This window comes from Callorhinus ursinus, unplaced genomic scaffold (assembly GCF_003265705.2).
Source record: "Callorhinus ursinus isolate GAN/ISIS: 27379988/994484 unplaced genomic scaffold, GSC_fseal_2.0 scaffold72, whole genome shotgun sequence".
Taxonomy (NCBI): domain Eukaryota; kingdom Metazoa; phylum Chordata; class Mammalia; order Carnivora; family Otariidae; genus Callorhinus; species Callorhinus ursinus.
Window position 1 is genome coordinate 3875624 of NW_027397134.1, and position 22669 is coordinate 3898292.

The 22669-nt window shown below is 49.2% G+C and overlaps 1 protein-coding gene across 1 annotated transcript; it reads left to right on the forward strand.

Moving 5' to 3' along the window:
* Positions 1-9536: 9536 nt before the first annotated feature.
* On the forward strand, positions 9537-17613 carry NEFH (neurofilament heavy chain). Its single transcript, XM_025858146.2, has 4 exons — positions 9537-10542; positions 12392-12591; positions 13610-13734; positions 15328-17613. Exons 1-4 carry the CDS (start codon positions 9660-9662, stop codon positions 17003-17005), a joined length of 2886 nt encoding a protein of 961 aa, XP_025713931.2. The 5' UTR covers positions 9537-9659; the 3' UTR covers positions 17006-17613.
* The last annotated feature ends 5056 nt before the right edge of the window (positions 17614-22669 follow it).

The window sequence follows — 22669 nt, forward strand, 5'->3', positions numbered from 1 at the left end:
GAACCAAAGGCAGATGCTCAACCTACTGAGCCACCCAGGTGCCCTAAGATGGATTATAATTAGATCCATAGGTGGAGTAGAAATCATAGGAAGTCACCACCAATTGGCATTTATTCATACAACAGATTTCACTGAGCTAACATTCTGGTACCAGATCTTAGGGAAGCAACATTGAATAAGAGATGGCTCTTGCTCTCGTTGGAGCTCACAGATCCATTAGGAACAAATAAATAGCACTTTAGAATAGTGTTAGGGCTAGAATGTCAGAAAGACAGAGGGGCTGTGGGAGCCTAAAGGAATCAGCTAACTTTGGGGGTTAGGGAAAGTACCTGAAGGAGTAGGTAACATGAAGTAGCTGAAGGATAGGAAGGAGTTATGTGAAGGAGGGGGAGAGAGTGAATATTGGAGTGAGGGAAAGGGTTTCAGACAAGAAGCTCAGGGTGAAAGAGAGTATGGCAGAATCAAGAATTTCATGCAGGCAGCCCTGGAAGGCAGAAGAGATTTGGAGAGAGAGAGATGTGGGTAGGGGAGGGCATATGAGTTCTCTCTTTCCATTCTGTCCAGTCCTGCCCCCCTCCAGAGCCACCAGCAGGGCACATTCTTGTGTTTCTATCTGCGCCTCGCGTGTTTATGTCCCCACAGTTGGTTCGCCCATTGCACACATCCTGAGCCTCAGGTGCAAAGACCATTCCCTGCACCCACAGGTCAGAAGGCACGAGCACCATGGACCCCAGCACATGCCATTATCTAGGACCCAGGACATACACTTAAGTAATGTGCAGGGCACAAGGCACATGGAAAAGGACGAAGGCATTCCTGGGAGAGATCCAGTCATGAAGAAAGACAGGGAGGTGGGACAGGGTGGCTTTCTAGAGCCAGGCTGCGAAATTTTGTGCCTGGTGAGTGCTTTAACCTCTCTGGGCCTCGATTTTCTTACCAGAGCTTCTTAGAAGGGATGTGACACCTAAATGAGAGAATGTGTGTAAAAGGCAAGAGCAGGAGCTCAATCAATGAACTTGGAGGATTGGCTGAGAACAGATTTGAAGGTAGTTCTGCTCTAGGGACACTGGCTCAGAATGCACCTCCCCAGGCCCCTCCACCAGAGATTCTGACTGGAGGATCTGGGTGGACCTGGGAATATGCATTGGTGACCAGCCCTGAGGCAGAATTATTTTTAAAATTTTATTTTTTTTTTAAAGATTTTATTTTATTTGAGAGAGAGCACATGAGAGGGGGGAGGGTCAGAGGGAGAAACAGACTCCCCGCCGAGCAGGGAGCCCAATGCCAGACTCGATCCTGGAACTCCAGGATCATGACCTGAGCCGAAGGCAGCCGCTCAACCAACTGAGCCACCCAGGCTCCCCTATTTTTAAAATTTTAATAAAAAGCACATTATTTCCACTAACTCCCCCTAAGACAGCAAAGACCTCAAGGTCAACTCTGTCTCCTCCTTCTTGCACCACTAACTTCTCCAGAAGACAGAAAGCAGTCAGGCACCCTGGTATGTGTGATTGAGTCCCCAGTCCAGGTGCAGTCTGGGCTCCCGTCTATTCCAGGTGCCTGGCAGTTCTGTCTATGGTAGGCGTCTGGCTCAGGACTGAGGAATAGGTTTCAGAAACTTTCCTGGCATGTCTCCTCCCTGCTGGCATTTGCTGCTCTTGGGTGGTCCCTTGTATCTTCATGCAGCCTGACTCCAGAGCGACAGGCCAGGGTGTGGCTGCCCCCGAGTAAGGCAAGCTTCATGTCCACCAAGCCCAGGGCCATGCCCACTTGTAGGAGCCTCTTTTAAAGCCCAGGAATGCCTCATTTACCTGCCAACACTGACCATCAGGAATGACCTTTTTTTTTAAGATTTTATTTATTTATTTGATGGTGTGGGGGGGCGGAGAGCACAAGCAGGGGGAGAGGGAGAAGCGGGATCCTCACCAAGCAGGGAGCCCGATTCGGGGCTCAATCCCAGGACCCGGGGATCATGACCTGAGTTGAAGGCAGACATTTAACCGACTGAGCCACCCAGGTGCCCCAGGAATGACCTTTTATTCAACAGATAGTTCTCCCCTCAATCCCCAACACCCCCAATTTAAACTCATTGACATATAACTTCCTAAAATTATCCTATGTACTGCTTTCTCCTCTGGAATAAAGAAATAAAACATCACTGAAACCTTTTTTCCCCCCCTGAGAACCATTGTGGAAACTGGAAGTACTGGAGGCCTAGGTGTGAGCCACAGCCCCTCCACTACCTTGCTCTGTGACCTTGGCAGGTCACTTTCTTTCTCTGACCTAGATGTCCTACTCTGTACTAGAAGATACCTTGCAGATCTAGCAGAGTTGTTGCAGACACCCCATATGTAGGTGGTCAGCACAGCAGGCAGGTGCTCAGCACACGGAGGTTGCCAAAATTGGTTTCTGGTGATTACTAAAGATCAGTCATGGCTCCATGGCTTTCTACTTATCAGTGTCTCCTCAGGTCAGGTCATCCAGAAAGCTGAGTTGGCTGTCATTTTCACTTCCTGACTATACTGCCTGGAAAGCCTCCTCCCCCAGACACAATGCCAGTTCTCAACACCCCTTGCTTCCACCGTGGTGACAGAAGGAATTCCCAGAGCAAAGCCCCAACCAGCTGTGATGTAACTGGGAAAGTGTTGGGTCCATTTCTAAAGCAGTGGTCCTATGGAACCTAGCTGGGCCTTCCCATGAATGTGAAAGGTGGTAGGACAATCCTATAGTTCAGTATACCTGCTGCAATGGAATCCGTTACCTGAGTTCCAATCCCAGCTCCACCACTTTCTAGCGGTGTATCCTGGGGCAAGTCACTCAACCTCTGAGCCTCCAATTCCCAGACCATGAAGTGGAGATAGTAACAGTATCTATCTACATCATAGGGTTACAGGGATAAGCAGAGTCAGGGGTAAAATCAAAGGCACCTCCTCCCCTCCTTGGCTGAGAGCCCTCATTCCTATTGTTGCTTAGCCTCTTGCTCTAGGTAACAAGAATATGACAGCCCTAGAGCCTGTGTAACACAGCAAACCTCATCTAATTGCTAGAACTGGTCCCTTAGGAAAGACCAATGAATCACCTCACTCCTACCCTCAGGAACCACAGCCCCAAATCATTCATTCATGATTACCCACAAAGGGAACTGGAGCGGGAGTGATAGGGTGGATCAGTAAATCCACCCACCAGCCCATGACCTTTGCTGCAGAACTCAGCTTCCCACCTGGTGCCACCCCAGGGCACAGGCAAGTGGGCAGGCAGGCAGGCCTGCTGCAGGCTTTCATCAGCTGTGGGCCAGTCCCCTGGGGGCTAACTTGTGGGTGGACACCAGCAGGAGGAGGCTCATGCAAAACTGCACGTAGTTCAGTTTTTGCTGTTTCCTTCATAAAGAGACTAGACGAAGGGAGGCTGCCTCTCTTTACTATAAATCAAGCCCTGCAAAAAAATAGGACATCTCTAAGGAGGGGGAGGAGAAGGGGAGAGATAAAGAGGACAGAGAAATTGTGGGGACAGGAGGAGGGATGTGATACAGGGAGAAGGAAAGGAGAGAGGAAGGGGAAAGAAGTGGAGAAAGGACAGGGAAAGGGAGACTGAGAATGTGGGGTACAATTTAGGGGAAGAGAGACAAGGAGAAAGAGAAATAGTTCTTCATAGATAGATACACTTGATCTTAGCCAAAAGGCTGAGGAAGCAATCTTCATAAATATGTACAAATAATTGCTGAAGTCAAAAAGGAAAAGGAATACTAGGGAAGTCCGCAGACAACGTAGTGGACAGGGCTGTAGACCCAGCAAAAGTGAACACACAGCGGGCGTCGGGACGCTCCAAGCTTTCGCGAGGGCTGGCGGGGAGGGGGATGTTAGGGTGGCTCACTTTCAAGCCTTTTCCAGTCGTCCTGCGGTGGCCTCCCTCCAAGGGCCCAGCCAGCCGGGAGCTGTCCAGATGCCTGGTGCTGAAACGTCAAGGCACTCACTGGTCGGCCTGTCAGGCAAGACTGCTCAGTCATTGGACAACTCCTTGTTAGGCACCTACCGTATGCCAGCCATTGTTCCAAGTGCTGAGGAAAGCAGCAGTGAATAAAACAGACAAATGTCTGGGCCCTTATGAAGCTACAACCCATGGGAGAAGAGAAGACAAGATAAGAGAGATAAGAACTATCCATGTTAGAAAAGGTCACTTCTAAAAAAAGAAAAAAAGTGTCACTTCCTTTTTTTGAAAGTTTCAATATTATAAATTGTTATTTTCAAGCAAGGGTCATTTAATAAAATGTAGCCCTAGTTAAATAATAGCTGGTGCTGGACTTTACATCCCTTGCCACTATATATATATAAATGTATAAATATGTGTGTATATATATACATATGTAAAAATATAAAGAACATTTATATATATAAATGTGTGTGTATATATATATAGATATATATATAGGCTGAAGACACAGAATGTTCTATGTGATTTGTCATTTCACTTTTAACAAAATGCTAAATCAGTCACAATTTTCATACAATATTTAATGAGAGAGAAGGTCAAATTTTATGGAGAAAAATAAAGCAGGAAGAGAATGAAGAGCTATCAAATGCACCCCTAAAGAGTGGTCACATGCTGTTCCCCAGAGAGGAGACACAGTGGTTAGTGCAGGATGCCAAGGCTGGGAGTGAGGCCCTTACATAAAGGATATGCTGACATTGGGTCACAGGTCACAGGGACTCTCAGTTGGATGACCCATCGGGGCACCTTGGTGGCTCAGTTGGTTAGGTGTCTGCCTTCAGCCCAGGTCATGATCTCAGGGTCCTGGGATTGAGCCCCGTGTTGGGGCTCCCTGCTCAATGGGGAGTCTGCTTCATCTGCCCCTTCTCCTCACTCATGTGCGAGCGCTCTCTCTCAAATAAATAAAAGGAAAAAAAAGGATGACCCATTGGAGGCCAGACTCCAACCGTCGCCTGTTCCTCTCTGGGTGCATCTCACTCCTTTACCCTCAGGCCATCTGTGTCCACTGTGCCAGAGAAGTGAGTTTCCACCTTGTGTGTCCAACATCAGTTTAGTCCTGGATGATTTGAGAAACTGGGCTCACTTCTGCTTTATCAGTGGGTCAACTCAGGCAACCCCCTTCCTCACTTTACTTCCTCAGTTTATTCATGTATAAAATAGCAACAATCATCCTTGTCTAGTGAACAAGGTTTGAGGAGGTACCAAGGAGAAAGTGGTGGCTGAGTTCTCTCTGCTGTACACATACGGGGGCGGGGGCTGGGGGAGGATTTCCCCTCATTGAAGTCTCATTCGTTGGAGTCCCCAGTGCTCACCACAGGGTCTAATCCCATAGATGCTGAGTGAATGAAGTGAGTGACAGCAATGTTCGGCTGATGTTCACGGAGAGCTGTATACTGCTTTATCCTTCACACTGCAGCCCTGTTCCCGAAGAGCACTAACCTTGGGGTCCACAGGGATTCTAGATAGTTTTGCCATAAGCTTCTTTGCTGCAAGCATTTTCACCACATAACTAATTGGCTGTGAGGCAATTTTCCCTTAAAAGATTAAAAAATTACTGGTTGATAGTTTGGTTTGATAGTTTGTAGGTCTCATCAACTGCCTGACAGTTTGGTTTCATTTCTCCATTGACACAGTGCTCCCATTCATATATAATATAAACAGTAGCTATTATGATGATCTATATAGTGGTGCAGAATTTTGAACCCACATTTCCTAAAGACCTATGGAATGTCTATCAATGACATGTGACATTATGCCAAGAACAAATAACGGTGTAGAGAAGGCTTTCACGATGCAATACAAAACTCAGTTACAAATATGTATCCTAGTATTTGGAAATGGATACCTCTCTTAATGAAGGAAGAATTTTTAGCATAAAAAAGAAAAAGTGTGATGCTAAATGAGATGAATCAGCAAGCCAAAAAAATGTGTAATACTATGAATAAATGATTTTGAGACAAGTGCAAGTACAATCCACAAAATAAAGTCAGTTATTTGAACAGCATTGCCATGAAATCTACACACAGTTAAAATGTATTAAAATGTATTTTGCAATAGTCTTTAAAATTTTGTTATTCAGGGGTGCCTCGCTGGCTCAGTCAAGAGACCATGCAACTTTAGATTTCGGGGTCATGAGTTCAAGCCCCACATTGCATGTAGAGCTTACTTAAAAAAAACTGTTATTTTCATGTTTCATTATATCCTTTTTAATGAACATCTTTCTTTCATTTTGTCTCTTATGAGAAAAACAAACATGATCCACAGGAGTCCAGATAGCAGCCCAGGGAGAACACAAGCTGGAGCCCAATTCTGACTGGGTCCTTCAGTGTGGGCCACCATGGGAGACACTTGGGGGCAAGAAGGGCCTATGATCAAATAAGTTTGGACAACACAGCACACTCCACTCACCTTTGGGGGATTTTCATTGTTCATTACCAAGTCCAGGCTCCAAGAGTTGCTTCAAGAGCCCTATTTAACTCCTTTGGCCATGAAACTCCTCTCTTCCTCTCCTTTTTTGGAGGAACTCTTATTATCCTCAAGAAGGTGCCTTGGGAAATACTGGACTAGAATTTGGGAGGAAGAATCCTTGTCCCAGACAATTTTAGAAGTTTATGGGATTCTGTAACCTCAGTGTTTTGTGTGTGACTATCACATAGCAGGTGCTCAGTAAACATGTAATGGATGGATGGATAGATGAATGAATGAATATGATATTCTATGAATGACTAAATGAATGAATATGTTATTCTACTCATTTCCAAATGGTAAGAATTGAGGGGAGGAAGGTGAAAGTGATTTGAAACCCAAGGACTCAGGACAGAACCATTTTTAGTTTCCTCTAGACCACAAGTTTGGTTGGAGAACTGATGGAATTTATTCATCCATCCATTCATTCAACCAATGACAATACAGAGTGGTTAAGTGCAGTGTAGTGGATTAGTACTAGAGACCTCGGAGGGGATAATTAACTAAACGTGGGGGTAAAGGAGGCCAGAAATGGCTTCCTGGAAGTGAGTCAGAAGGGACCTTTGGGAAAATGAACTCAAAGCTCCCACCCTCATGTCATTTTTCCAGCCACAAAAATCATGCTTGGGATTTCTTGCTTAGAATCCACAGGGAGTATGATCCCATGGTTGTGGCCCCCTGACCTTGACAGAATTCATCTTGGCCCCCTGGCCCCCACCCCTCTTTTACAGAGCTCCTCTCACCACTCTCCTTTACAGTCAGCTGCTTATCAGCCATCCTACACCCAGAGGATGTATCTGCATTATGCAGATGACTGAAAAGACCTAAAGGAACAAGGCTCTACTGGCAAAATGCCAAGCAGAATGACAAGGAAATGGGGAGCCACATGAGAGCATGGAGGTCCTGCTCAAGCCCTCCTAGATGCCATTCTCAGAAGCCTCAGACCAGACACTCACCTCCATCCTCCCAGCACCGACTGCAAACCAGCCCCTCTGCCCCCTGCAAACTGGCTCATGACTGGATCTTTAAATGGGGGTAAAAATGCTTCATCATGTTCTGCTTCTCCATTCAGAACCAGAAACTCCCTTCCCCCTCCTTCCTTCTCCCAGCACACTCTCCTTCCAGTAAATCGTGGTTAAAGGGACAGCACCATCACTTCCTAATCTCTGAGGATCTGTTTAGAACCAGGGGTCTGGGAATGAGGCAGAGGGCAAGGAGAAACAAACTGGTAGAGGTCTTTTCTGGGGGGGGGGGTCTCTCTGTCCCCATCCTGGGGATCCACAGAAGGAAAACCAGTATACACTGGATGTGTAGTGGCGTTGAGTAACTGCCTGAGGGGAGTCTCAAGGCTCCGTCCCAGAAAAAGATTGTGGGGGTCCTTTCAACTCCCAAAGGAGGAGCAGGACCGCCCAGGTGTGTATGTGAGAGAACTTCAAAGAAAACAGGGGACTGGACCCCCAGCAGAAGGTTGAGGGGCTGGGTCCCCGCCTCCCAGAGTAATCCTGTGGGATCATTCATCACCCCCTCCTCAGTTCCCATCTGCATAGCACATATGCATACCTCCCTCCTCTCTCCCTCCATGGTAAAGGCAGAGATTAACCCCTTTCTCTTCACGAGGAGCAGGCCCTGTCCTCGGTGCTGAAGCACCAGCCACAGCCCTCCCCCACTCCCACTCCCAAGGCATTTCACACGAGAATGAAAGCCCAAGAAAAAGTGATATAACACCAACAGTTGCAGAGCACACCAAATCCCAGGGACCCCTTTTTCTATCTGACCCCTCATTAGGGATTGTGGTGGTAAGGGATTTTGGTGTCCTGAAAGCATCCCACCACTTCACTGGGGGCTAGAAGGGATGCCTATCACTGCACCCACTTCTCTGTTGTGGGGGTTGGGGGAGAGATGACAAGTCAAAGTGGAGGAAATGAAGAGGAAAGAGGGAGAAAGAAGGACTTCCTAGTTGTGGGAAAGTGGCTGCCGCGTCCATGGGCAGTATATGGGCTTCCCTTCCCTAGTTCAGCCATAGACTCCCCCAAAGCAGAAGCTGCTGGGGGTCTCTAGTTGCAGCCTATCTCAGGGCAAGACCCCTCTTGGTACAGGTGGGAAAACCCGGGGGGTGGGGACACATCTTGTCCAAGGCCATTTGGCCAGGTAACTGTGGAGCTGACCTCAGAGCGTAGACCCTGGCCTGTTCCTAGGACACCTGTCACTTCCCCCCACCCCACACAGGCGCTAGCTCCCCCAATTTCATGCCCAGTCCCCACAGAACCCCCACTCTGGGTTCTCTGACCCTCACACAGCCCACATTCCTCTTGCCTATTCAGGGGACCCTCTGCCTCCTTCACTGAGGGCCCTCTTTGCTGGGGCCAGCTGCGTCTCTCTCCTCCTATACTGCAGAGACCACTGTGTCTCCCATCCTGGTTTCTCTCTCTCCATCCTCTGAGGGGTCTCCCATACCCCCAATTCAGGGTAGCCTTGCCGCCCTTCCCAACTCCAAGTCCCCCTCCCCTATTCCGCAGCCGGCTGCATTTCCTCCTGGCGGCTTCCTAGCTATTAGGAAAGAGTAACTCCATTCAGGAGTCTTCTATCTCTACCTTCTGTAGCATACACCATGAGTCCGTTTAGGATTACTTTGCTCCCTCCCCTATTCCGGGCTGGCTCCAGACACGCTGCACCCCCCTATCCTGAGGTCCTCTCTAACTTTCAGGAAAATCTTGTGCCCCCCTCTCATTCAAGGGCCTCCTCATCCTACAGACTACAGAGTCATTCATCGCTCCATCCCAAAGGCACCCTGACCTTATTCCCACCAGGACTCCTTGTCCTCTCCCTATTTCGGGCCCCTTCGCTATTTCCAAACACAGTAACAGTGTCTTCTGACTCGCACCCAGGGGTCCCCGCCGTTCCACTCCGGGAGTCCTCTACCCCCTCACCCGACCTCGGGGTGCTCCACTGACGCCGCGTCGATTCCCCTTCACTCCTGAGTCCCCCTGCCCCGCCCCTCTCACTGCGGCGGAGCGGCCGGGCCCGGGCAGCGGGGGAGGAGGCAGAGAGGGCGGGGCCCTCCTCCCCTGCCCCCTCCCCCCCACTGCCAAGGGGCTGGACCCGACCGGGCTGCTATAAAAAGGCCGGCATCCCCCGTACTGCCGCAGTGCCGCCCGCCCCGTCCTGGCCTTGGGTATTCCCCTCCGCCGGCGGCCGCACCTGCTCCGGCCATGATGAGCTTCAGCGGCGCGGACGCGCTGCTGGGCGCCCCGTTCGCGCCGCTACATGGAGGCGGCAGCCTGCACTACGCGCTGGCCCGCAAAGGCGGCGCGGGCGGAGCGCGCTCTGCTGCCGGTTCATCCAGTGGCTTCCACTCCTGGGCGCGGACATCCGTGAGTTCCGTGTCGGCCTCCCCGGGCCGCTTCCGCGGCGCAGCAGCCACCTCAAGCACCGACTCGCTAGACACGCTGAGCAACGGACCGGAGGGCTGCGTGGTGGCAGCAGCAGCAGCCCGCAGCGAGAAGGAGCAGCTACAGGCGCTGAACGACCGTTTCGCAGGCTATATCGACAAGGTGCGGCAGCTCGAGGCTCACAACCGCAGCCTGGAAGGCGAGGCGGCGGCCCTGCGGCAGCAGCACGCTGGCCGCGCTGCCATGGGCGAGCTGTACGAGCGCGAGGTGCGCGAGATGCGCGGCGCTGTGCTGCGCCTGGGCGCGGCGCGCGGCCAGCTGCGCCTGGAGCAGGAGCACCTGCTAGAAGACATCGCACACGTGCGCCAGCGCCTAGACGACGAGGCCAGGCAGCGGGAGGAGGCCGAGGCGGCGGCGCGCGCACTCGCGCGCTTTGCGCAGGAGGCTGAGGCGGCGCGCGTCGAGCTGCAGAAGAAGGCGCAGGCGCTGCAGGAAGAGTGCGGCTACCTGCGGCGTCACCACCAGGAGGAGGTGGGTGAGCTGCTCGGCCAGATCCAGGGCTGCGGCGCCGCGCAGGCGCAGGCGCAGGCCGAGGCGCGCGACGCCCTGAAGTGCGACGTGACGTCGGCGCTGCGCGAGATCCGCGCGCAACTTGAAGGCCACGCGGTGCAGAGCACACTGCAGTCGGAGGAGTGGTTCCGAGGTTCGTAGGCGCGTGGGGGGAGGGGGCGCCCCCTCCTGGCCGGCCCGGGTGCACTCTGTGTGCGGGTGGCTGGGCTGGAGCGTGTGCTGTTCAGCTTCCCCCTGCAAAGCGCATTCCCCTTCATTTAATAACAGTTTCACCCCGGGTCTCTGGAGACACCCTCTCCCTTCCTTGAAATTCCGGGTTGTCCTTTGGCTGCCCTCCTGCAGGGTCCTTTTATCTGTACTGCGACTCTGGGTCCCCTGTGTTGCCCCCGCCCAAGATTAGGTAACCCCACTCCGAGGGCCCCTTTCCATCAGGTTCCTTCTACAGTTCCAAAGCAGTGCCAGCTTCTAGTTACAGGCACTGGGGACCCTTTGACCTTCAAAGTAACATGCCTTCCCTGCCCAACACTGTTCATCCCCCTTGCCTGCACTCTGCAGGGGACCTCATTCTCCAGACCCCTATCAGGCTCCTCCCCAGTGGGGCATTCTCACATCCTTTCCTCCCCAGGAGATATCATCACCCCAACCAATGGGTGCATGAGGCTGAGGTGGCCCCTTAATGTCCTCTCTCCTCTTGAGAAGCTGAAAGCTTCTCAAGCTCCCCCCTCCTCCAACTCCGTGCTGCTCTGAGTCAGCTAGATTGCAGCTGCAGCAGCTCTGAAGCTGTGCCCAGCAGCTGCAGGGTGACCTTGGGCAAGCCTTGCCTTCTCTGGTTTTCATTTCTTTGGGGGTTGAGAGGGGAGGGGGTTGACCAGCTGAGCCTCTTACTCAGGGGGAGCAACGTGATCCTTCCTGAAATTGTGTAAAACTTGCATTTTCCTTGGGAGAGGGTGCAGAGGCTCCAGCGATTTTTCAGACAGGTCTGTGGTCCACATGGGTAAGAATCCTCACCCACCTTGATGGTTTCTAAGTCTTTGTCAACACTAGCAGGGAAAGCCAGGAAAGCTGGGACTAATGCATGGTTTTCCCTATTACTTTTCCTCTTCTTTGCAGTGGCAGTCCCTTCTCCTCCCCCATCTCTGCAGCAAGACTCCTCCCAGAGCAAACCTCTCTGCTCTCTTGGGCTTTGTCCTTTACACAGACAAACCATCCCAGGACTTCTGGCCCACCCAGCTGGCTTCCCTTACCCGCTCTTCACCCTCCCAAGACTCAGGCCCTGGGTTTTACTATCTTGGGATTCACGATATTCACTTTCAGGAGATGTAGAATAGTCTCCAGAACTCCAATGGTCCTAGAAGATATTCTGGGAACCAGCAGCCCATTGCTCACAGGGGCCAGGGTGTGGCTGCCATTGACACAAGGACTCCCGTGCTAGAGAATGCACAGCCAGGTGGGGGAAGGGGCAGAGACGCTGGCACATGGGCCCCAGGCTCTGCAGTGACATTGGGCTCTACGTCAAAACCTATAAGGAAGGGGCTATGGCTACACAGTGGCTCACAGCACCTTCATGCCTCCAAAGGTCACAGGCTCATTAACTTGATCAGCCACAAGGTCAGAGGTAAGCCCTGTTGGCCAAGTTTTACGTCTGAATCCCCAGCACTGCCAGCCCTTGCTGGGGAGCTGAACCAGGTATTAGGACCAGAAATGGGGGCTTCCTCTGTCCTGTGGGGTTTCAGATCCTGAACTGGGAGAGGCAGACTCATTTTTGGAACCAGATAGACACCAGATTTGAATCTGCTGCTTATTCCTAGCTGGCCTTGGACAGTAGTAATTTTCCTATCACAAAGGAGAGGGTATGTTAAGAATCCAAGATGGCACCAGGCACTAAGTAGGTCTTCAACCCATGTGTGTCACCTTTGGGATCTGGGCACTAGAATCCAAATCCAGGTGTGTCAAACTCTGTGCCCTGTCTCCTTCTCCCCCAGTGAGGCTGGACCGACTATCAGAGGCAGCCAAGGTGAACACAGATGCCATGCGCTCAGCACAGGAGGAGATAACAGAGTATCGCCGCCAGCTACAGGCCAGGACCACAGAGCTGGAGGCTCTTAAAGGCACCAAGGACTCACTAGAGAGGCAGCGCTCTGAGCTGGAGGACCGTCATCAGGCTGACATCGCATCCTACCAGGTGCGCAGGGATGGGGCAGAGAGCCAGACTACCTTCCCTGGTCGGGTGATCCTGGACAAGTCAATGCCCCTCTCTCAGCAAGGTTGTGGTGGTGAAGACCGTGGGCCTTGGAGTCAGTCAGACATGCAATGGGTACCAGTATGTCTTTCTAGCTGAGTGGCCCCAGGAAAGTTATCTGCCTCTCTGAATCTGAATTCCTCCAGTGCAGTGTGGGGCGGGGGGGAAGAATGTCCACGTTGCTGAGCTGTGAAGGCTAAAGAGATGGACAGACTTTTCATGAGATTAGTGTGAGCCTGCTGTCAGCAGGGTCTGGGTCACAGTGGGCATTTGGTAAACCATAACCAGCGTCTGTGAGCGTGGGTAGCCTGGGGAAGGCCTTGGCAGATTCCTTCCATTAAAGACAGCTGGCAGAAGAAGATAACACTTTTAAAGAACTTATTATGCAAGTTAATATGTGGTGACTATGGACAAATTAGGAAATGAAGAAAGCAAAAAGGAGGCAATAAAAATCAGCCATAATGGTTCACTTTCAGCAGTGGCTCAGTGAGCCTGGGGACAGGGAAGAAGCTTCCACTGCTATTTAGCAGGCTTCTGTGTACGGCTTCAGTCCTTGGCTGCAGGTGCTTTTTCAGCCCTTACTGTGCCGCAGGCACTTCGGAGCATCAGGAGCCAAAGCAGACAGGGCTCTGTTCCTGCGGAGCATTTTCTAAGCTTAAGAGATCTGTGATACTTCACCCGTCATCCCACTGACCAGTGATAACCGTTGTTGGTGGCTGGTGTGTTTTATTCTAAAGCATTCCCCAGGCTGAGGTCGAATGCACACACAGCAGGATTTTTGCTTCAGGTGGTTTCCATGGCCACAAATGAGGCTCCCACAGCTTTGGCAGTGTGGGTGTTGGCCCCAGTGAGCCTGGCTAGATGGGACTGCTTCAGGTTTCCATGGTGTGCCCTAGCTTCTCCAGTGCTGAGGGCCAGGTGCTGGCTGGTGTGTGACGTGTGTGTGACCTCTCCTCCCCAGGAAGCCATCCAGCAGCTAGATGCTGAGCTGAGGAACACCAAGTGGGAGATGGCAGCCCAGCTCCGAGAGTACCAGGACCTGCTCAATGTCAAGATGGCTCTGGATATTGAGATTGCCGCTTATAGGTGAGGTGGGCCGGGGGGCTTTTGGGATGGTGGGGAGCCCTTGCATTCTTATGAGAAGCTTAGCACTGAGTTTCAAGTTCCCAGCAAGGTGACCTGCCTGTCTCAGAGACAAAAAAGAATTTTTTTTTATTGTGGTAAAATGTATATGATAATAAAATTTGCTATTTAGCCATTTTTAAGTATACCGTTCAGTGGCAGTGAGTACATTTACGTTGTTGTGCAACCATCACCACCATCTATCTCTAGACCTTTTTTCATCTTTCCAAACTGAAACCCTGTGCTCACTAAAGAATTACTTCCCACTCTCCTTTCCTCCTTTCCTCTGGCCCTGGCAACCATCATTCTACTTTCTGAATTTCTCAAAAGTCTTGAGAGTGCCTTCTTTTCATTCTGCCAGTGACTCCAGCCAGCTAGAGGCCTGCTTTGGGAGGGAAAGGAGGTACCTGAGTTGTCAGGGATGTTGACAACTCTCTTAGGGTTTTTTGGCTCCCTGAGCTTTTGTTTCCTGGGGAAATAAAATGGAGATGATAACAGTACTCCTGTCACAGGGTTGTGGGGAAGGAGGAACTAATCCAGTTCCGGAGCACATCCAGGTACAGCTGGGCTGCCATAGAGAAAGCCTGCAGTAAATGGTAGCCAAGAGAAGCCCATGAGACCTCCCAGCTTAGCAATTTCTTGCTGAGGAGCAGGCTGATCCAGTGAAGATCTGTCACAGTTGCTGGCAGGTGACTCTTCACGTCCCACCTCTTGGGTCTAGTCTATAATCTTGCTGCTCAGAGTGTGGTCCGTGAACTGCACAATTGGCAACTTCACAAGCATGTTGGAAGGGCAGATTCTCAGGCCCCATCCCAGATCTACTGAATCAGAATCTGCATTTTAACCAGATCCCTGGGGGATTTGTATGCTGTTAAATTTGCAAAGCACTGGTCTCTAGCCCTACACCTACTGTGAGTCGGGCACTGCCAGGTCCTTTTTATTCATTATCTTATTGAAACAACCCTCTGAGGTAGGGACTCTTATGACCCTCTTTTTCCCACTGAAGAAACAGACTTGAAGAGTTTGAGTGGCTTGGCTGAGGTCACATACCTACTGAGTAGGAAAGAGTAGACACTGCTGCCCCCACCCTATTCCTAAAACTCAAAGGATGAGAATATAAAGTGACCAGAGACCCTTGAAATTCCAATGGGAATAGTCTAAGACCTCTTAATCCCAAATTTATAAATGTGGAGTTGTTTGCTCAGACTCCTACCCTCCACTTGAACATTTTAGTTGAGGGACAGTTAATGTAATTTTTGTTAATAGAGGTGTTCTCTCTTGAGGGCCATTTTGGGGTGGGGGAGTTGTTTTATAACTTGCAGCCTTAGCTGCATAAAACAAGAGCAGTGCCATTGGGATACAGATTCTGGGTGGTCCCTGGGATGATTTGCTAAGTGACTTTTTCCAGGTTCAAAATGCCCACCATTCACATTCCTTCCTCCATCAAAGTCCATATTATTGGATTCTGTGGATCTTCAGAGTAACTCAAGAAGACCCCCAACTCATCAGTCTGCTCTTAGTTAATAACAGTAATGTGTTCCATTATCCATTCCGCAGAAAACTCCTGGAGGGCGAAGAATGTCGAATTGGCTTTGGCCCCAGTCCTTTCTCTCTTCCAGAAGGACTTCCCAAAATCCCTTCTATATCCACACACATAAAGGTCAAAAGCGAAGAGAAGATCAAGGTGGTTGAAAAGTCAGAGAAGGAAACCGTGATTTTGGAGGAACAGACAGAGGAGATCCAAGTGACTGAAGAAGTGACTGAAGAAGAAGAGAAAGAGGCCAAAGAGGAGAAAGGTGAGGAGGAGGAAGCAGAAGGGGGAGAAGAAGAAACGAAGTCTCCCCCAGCAGAAGAGGCTGCATCTCCAGCGAAGGAAGAGGCCAAGTCACCAGTTGGAGCCAAGTCCCCAGTGAAGGAAGAAGCTAAGTCCCCAGCTGAGGCCAAGTCCCCAGAAAAGGCTAAGTCCCCCATGAAAGAAGAAGCAAAATCACCAACTGAGGCCAAGTCCCCAGTGAAGGAAGAGGCCAAATCTCCAGCTGAGGTGAAGTTCCCTGAGAAAGCTAAATCCCCTGTGAAAGAAGCAAAATCTCCGACTGAGGTCAAGTCCCCAGAGAAGGCCAAGTCCCCAGCTAAGGAAGAAGCAAAGTCCCCAGTGGAGGCCAAGTCCCCCGAAAAGGCCAAGTCCCCAGTGAAGGAAGAGGCCAAGTCCCCAGAGAAGGCCAAGTCCCCAGTGAAGGAAGAGGCCAAGTCCCCAGAGAAGGCCAAGTCCCCTGAGAAGGCCAAATCCCCAGTGAAGGAGGAGGCCAAGTCCCCGGCGAAAGCCAAGTCCCCAGTGAAGGAGGAGGCCAAGTCCCCAGAGAAGGCCAAGTCCCCTGAGAAGGCCAAGTCCCCAGTGAAGGAAGAGGCTAAGTCTCCTGAGAAGGCCAAGACTCTTGATGCGAAGTCTCCAGAAGCCAAGACTCCAGCAAAGGAGGAAGTAAGGTCCCCTGCAGACATCAAATCTCCTGAAAAGGCAAAAAGCCCTGTCAAGGAGGAGGTCAAGTCTCCAGAGAAGGTCAAATCTCCTATGAAAGAAGAGACCAAGGCTCCTGAGAAAGAGGTCACAAAGAAGGAGGAGGCAAAGTCCCCCATAAAGGAGGAAGAGAAACCCCAGGAAGTGAAAGTCAAAGAGCCCCCAAAGAAGGTAGAGGAAGAGAAAGCTCCAGCCACACCAAAAACTGAGGAGAAGAAGGACAGCAAGAAAGATGAGTTGCCAAAGGAGGCTCCAAAACCTGAGGTCCAGGAAAAGAAGGAACCTGCTGTGGAGAAACCCAAAGAATCCAAAGTTGAAGCCAAGAAAGAGGCTGAAGATAAGAAAAAAGCAGTGACCCCAGAGAAGGAGGCTCCTGCCAAGGTGAAGGAAGAGGCCAAACCCAAAGAAAAGTCTGAGGTGGCCAAGAAGGAGCAAGATGATGCCAAGGCCAAAGAACCCAGCAAAGCAGCAGAGAAGGAGCCAGAAAAACCAAAGAAGGAAGAGACACCGGCAGCACCTGAGAAAAAAGATGTCAAGGAGGCCAAGAAGCCTGAGGAGAAACCCAAAGCAGAGGCCCAAGCCAAAGAAGAGCCCAGCAAGGAGGCCCCCACACCTGGCAAAGCCAAGACAGAAAAGGCTGAGAAATCCTCTAGCACAGACCAGAAAGACAGCAGACCTCCAGAGAAGGCCACAGAAGACAAGGCTTCCAAGGCAGAGAAGTAAGGCAGGGAGAAAGGACTATCCAGAACAGCCAAAGAAACTCAGGAGGGCCAGGGAGCTCAAGGGTCAACATAACAAATTTTCATTTTTTTCTCCCTTTTCTTTATATAAGAAGAAACTCTGCTTAAATGATGGAGCCCTCCTTCACCAAACAGGAATTTCTATTAGCAATATGTTAGCAAGAGAGGGTATTCCCAGTCCCTGGCCCTACACCCCAAACCCTCCCCAGGCAATGGACAATTATGTTATGATAGCTTATGTAGCCGAATGTGATATATGCTGAATGCCACATGTAAACACTTGACTATAAAAACTGACCCCCTCCTTTCCAAATAAGTGCATTTATTACCCGTATGTGCAATTGACAGATGACCGCAATAATGAATGAGCAGTTAGAAACACATTATGCTTGAGATGTCTTAACCTATTCCTGAATGCCTTCTGTTTTCCAAAGGAGTGGCTGAGCCCTTGCCCAGAGCTCTCTATCCTGGAAGAGCTGGAGCAGGTGGGTCGGGGCACTGGCCACTGAATCATGCCAGGGCGCACTTTTCCACTGGAGTCCACTTTCAATTGCTTCTGTGCAATAAAACCAAGTGCTTATAAAATGAAAATGTTTCTGTTATTTATTCTCTTCTCCCAGGCAGGCTGGGGGACAGGGCGAAAGGAAGTCTAAATGTCACACTCAAGACAGCAGAGGACTGAGTGAGCATGAGGTCTCGTGCAGGTATGGGACCACTTAACATGGCCTCTCTTGGGCTATTTCCAGGACACAAACCATGTGCCAGGCAATGTGCTACATGCTTTATCTTTGTGATTTTGTACATAGGTGGCCTGGTGCATGGTTTCTCAGCGTGGTCCATGGATCACCTACATTAGCATTATCTGGGAGCCATATAGAAATCCAGACTCCTTGATTCTACCTTAGACCATTGAATCAAAATCTGAGGGGCAGGCCTGGGAAAGTACATGCTTTACCAACTTCTACTTGATTCTGATGCACATTGAAGCCTGAGAATGGGTGAGGTCCTATGGATATTAAACAATCTATAGAGCTCTACTATGTCCTCTTTTGTAAGGAGGGATGAGCCCTCTGATTGAGGGGCCAAAGGTTGCTAATTCACCTGTAGTGAAGACTATAGTCACTACCATTGGGAATGATCTGTCAGTAGTCACTTAATTGGACTCTAACATACTTCTCCAGAGACGATTTTGAAAGCTGTATTGTTCTTGTGGGATTTATGTGGGGTCTTTACTACAAAATTCTTGTATGGTTTCCAACTTTGTGTTTGCTTTTAGCACTTTTCCTGGGAATTACTTCTTTCCCTGCCTGCCCTCAGAGCCACCATGTTTTCTAATTGCCCTATACCACCGGTTACTGGTGATTGGTCCAAGAATGGCCACCCGACTCCAGATGAGCCAATGAGAACTCTTCCTGGGATTTCAAACTTGGGACCAGATTGGCTGTCAGTTTTCTCCTTGTGGGGGGTAGGTGGATAAGGGAATCAGTAGCTATGGGCCACCATTTTTCCATCCTTGTGGAAAAGTTAGTTTGTGAGAAAGAGAGAGAGATGGACAGAGACAAGATCCCTAGAAAGTCATTGTAGACTTCAGGTCCTTGATCCTGATGTTCCTTTCCATGGCTTATTGACCATTCTTTGAGCTGATAAAGTTTTGCCAAAGCTCATTTAGGATATGGCTCTGTCATATGCAACTGGAAGAGTTCTGAATAATGCAGTGACTGAGGGGGGCTGGTAACTATGTTAGAAACCAAATGGTCTACTTGGGACTCTCTTTGCCCCTCCCCTCCCCTCCCCCATTCTCTCTCAAATAAATAAATAAATCTTTAAAAAAATAACAAAAGTAGGGGCGCCTGGATGGCTCAGATGGTTGAGCAACTGCCTTCAGCTCAGGTCATGATCTCAGGGTCCTAGGATTGAGCCCCATATTGGGCTCCGGGCTCAGTGGGGAGTCAGCTTCTCCCTCTCCCTCTGCCTCTCCCCCTGCTTGTGCTCTTTCTCTCTCAAATGAATAAATAAAAATCTTAAAAAATAAAAAATAACAAAATAACAAAAGCAATGAATACGGATTATACCAAAAAATAAGATAAATTTAAGGGAAAGATGGGAAAAGGGAAAATGGAGTGTGTAATTGATCAAAAACACCAATCTCTCATACCAGTCTGGAGAAAATGCTTAAAACTGATAAAGGACTGAGAAACTACCAGAATAGAGGAGACTAAGGAGATATGATGACTCAGTGCAATGTGGTAACCTACACTGAATCCTAGAACATTAGTGGAAAAAGCAATGAACTCCAAATGCAGTCTGTCATTCAATTAAGAGTTATATATTAATATTAATCTTTTTCTGTTGTTCTGACAAATGTTACCATTATCATACAGACATGAATATTACAAGGAATGGGGTGAGGGTATTCAGGAACTTACTATGCTGTCTTTGCAACTTTTCATTAAATTTAAAATTACTTCAAAATAGGGGCACCTGGGTGGCTCAGTTGTTAAGCATCTGCCTTCAGCTCAGGTCTTGATCCCAGGGTTCTGAGGTCAAGCCCACATCGGGCTCCCTGCTCAGCGGGAAGCCTGCTTCTCCCTCTCCCACTCCCCCTGCTTGTGTTCCCTCTCTTGCTCTTTCTCTGTCAAATTAAATAAAATCTTAAAAAAAAAAAAAAACTTCAGGGCGCCTGGGTGGCTCAGTTGTTAAGCATCTGCCTTGTGTTCTCTCTCTCGCTGTGTCTCTGTCAAATAGATAAAATCTTTAAAAAAAAATTACTTCAAAATATAAAATCTTAAAAAAAAAAGGGGGTGGCACCTGCTGGCTCAGTCATTGGAGCATTTGACTTTTTTTTTTAAGATTTTTTATTTATTTATTTGAAAGAGAGAGAATGAGAGACAGCACGAGAGGGAAGAGGGTCAGAGGGAGAAGCAGACTCCCCGCCGAGCAGGGAGTCCGATGCGGGACTCGATCCCGGGACTCCAGGACCATGACCTGAGCCGAAGGCAGTCGCCCAACCAACTGAGCCACCCAGGCGCCCGGAGCATTTGACTCTTGATCTCGGGGTTGTGAGTTCAAGGTCCATGTTGGATATAGAGATTATCTAAAAATAAAATCTTTTTAAAAAAGATTTTACTAACATAACAAAAATATTTTATTTATTCATTTGAAACAGAGATACAAAGAGAGAGCATGAGCAGGGGGAGGGGCAGAGGGAGAGGAAGCAGCAGACTCCCCACTGAGCAGGGAGCCCGATGTGGGACTCGATCCCAGGACCCTGAGATCATGACCTGAGCCAAAGGCAGACACTTAACCATCTGAGCCACCCAGGCACCCCATAAAAATAAAATCTCAAAAAAAAAATAAAATAAAATTACTTCAAAATAAAGTCTTTAAAAAAAAATGATATATCAATGGGGTGCCTGGGTGGCTCAGCTGGTTTAAGCATCCGGCTCTTGGTTTTGGCTCAGGTCATGCATGATCTCAGGGTCCTGGGATGAGCCTGCGTTGAGCTTGGCACTCAGCATGGAGTCTGCTGGAGATTATCCCCCTCTCCCTCTGCTCCTCCACCGGCTCATGCCCCCTCTTTCAAATAAATAAAATCTCTTAAAATTTTGATATATCAAGAAATTACGCAGTACTGGGCGCCTGGGTGGCTCAGTTGGTTGGGCGACTGCCTTCGGCTCAGGTCATGATCCTGGAGTCCCGGGATCGAGTCCCGCATCGGGCTCCCTGCTCAGCGAGGAACCTGCTTCTCCCTCTGGCCCTCCCCCCTCTCATGTGCTCTCTCTGTCTCTCTCTCTGTCTCTCTCTCAAAATAAATAAATAAATCTTAAAAAAAAAAAAAAGAAAAAAAGAAAAGAAATTGTGCAGTACTAAAAACATAAATACCAGATATCAGAACCTAAGACCTGGAGTTGAAGATAAAGTAGATGAGGGTCAGGGAGAGGCAAAGGCCCCTATGTGTCATCATAAGCAGATCGCAACCAGTCAAAGCCAACAGGGCCTAAAACGGCTTCTACCCAATCTCCTTATACAGATGAGGAAACAGGCCAGAGAGGCAGGAGCCTGCCTAAGGCCAAATTGGTAGCAGAGTTTTGTTTTCCTATTTGTTCTATAGAGAAAATATGAATTACCTGGATATTAATTTTTTAAAGAGTCTGATTTTTTTTTAAAGATTTTATTTGACAGAGAGATATAGCGAGAGAGGGACTACAAGCAGAGGGAGTGGGAGAGGGAGAAGCAGGCTTCCCGCCGAGCAAGGAACCTGATTTGAGGCTCGATCCCAGAACCCTGGGATCATGACCCGAGCCGAAGGCAGGCGCCCAATGACTGAGCCACCCAGTCGTCCATAAAGAGTCTGATTTTTTAAAAAATGTCTTCAGTGACCCTTATTTAGAAAATTTATACTTTCTCAGTTTTGAAATCATAGGCAAGACATGATAGGCATTAGAAATACAAGGGCTCTTACAAATCATTGACTCAGCCAATGTCCACAGGAGACAAGATTAGAATCCAGGTCATCAGCTTTGGTACCATCATGATCACCACCTTCCAAGGACTGGGTGCTAGGCTACACATTTTATATCCACAGTCTAACAACAGCCCAGTGAAATGAGCACTACTGAACTTGCATTTCTCAGCTGAGAAAACTGAGGCTCAGAGAGGTGACTTTGCCCAAAGTCCCAGAGCCAGGAAGATGTGGAGGCTGGATTTAAATTTGAACCTGTCTGACCACAGAGCCCAGACTCTTCCTTTCTTTGCCATTCTGCCTCCTGACATATTACATGGACACCCCAAACCAGATGCTGTAGGTATCTGGAACACCAAAAGCCCCAGCCTTCCTCGGTGATATCATTCTCATGGTAACCCCAAGTGGCACAGGCAGGGCAGAAGGATCTGACCCGGCCATGCCTCCTCTTTGCCCTAAGTGGACATGCTCCCAGTGCCGTAGGCAGGATTAGCTGGCCAGATACCAACTAGGACTAACTTTAACCATCTGCCAAACAAAATAATTCTCCCTCTGGGAGGATACAAAAGAAATTGCTTGTCAGATGTCAAGGGCCTGGGGGATACAGACGATAAATGAAAACAAGCTGACTGCTTTGGGATGTGCCCTTCCTGCTGACTAGCTGTTGGCTCAGCAAACATAACTGGGTTGATGAAAAACATCCTTCATTTTTTCCCGAGGGGAATTGTTTCAGAAACGCTAGGTTGGGTTCTATGATAATAAACAACATCTCAGTGGCTTAGCCCAAAGAAAACATCTTTCTCACTCACACTACACATCCAGTGTGGGTCAGCAGGGGTCTCTGTTCATAGTGGTCACTCAAGAACCAAGCTAATAGGTGATCCATCTAGATCCAGGTTTCCAAGTTCACTGAGGCAGGGGAGAGCAAATGTGACAAACCATGCACAGATTCTTAAAAGTCCTATCTGGGAGTGATACAGGTCTCTTCTGGTAACATTGCACTGGCCAAAGCAATTCACACAGTTATATCTAACACCAGAGGGGACAGGCAGAGCAGTCTTACTAAGTGCTAGAGGGAGAAGAGGGGGAACTTTTTTAGGGGGGCAGCACTGATAACTCCACAGCAATTTTCCAGAGAATTCTGATCAGCAGCTCCTGAGGGGACACACTGGAGGTTCCCATATT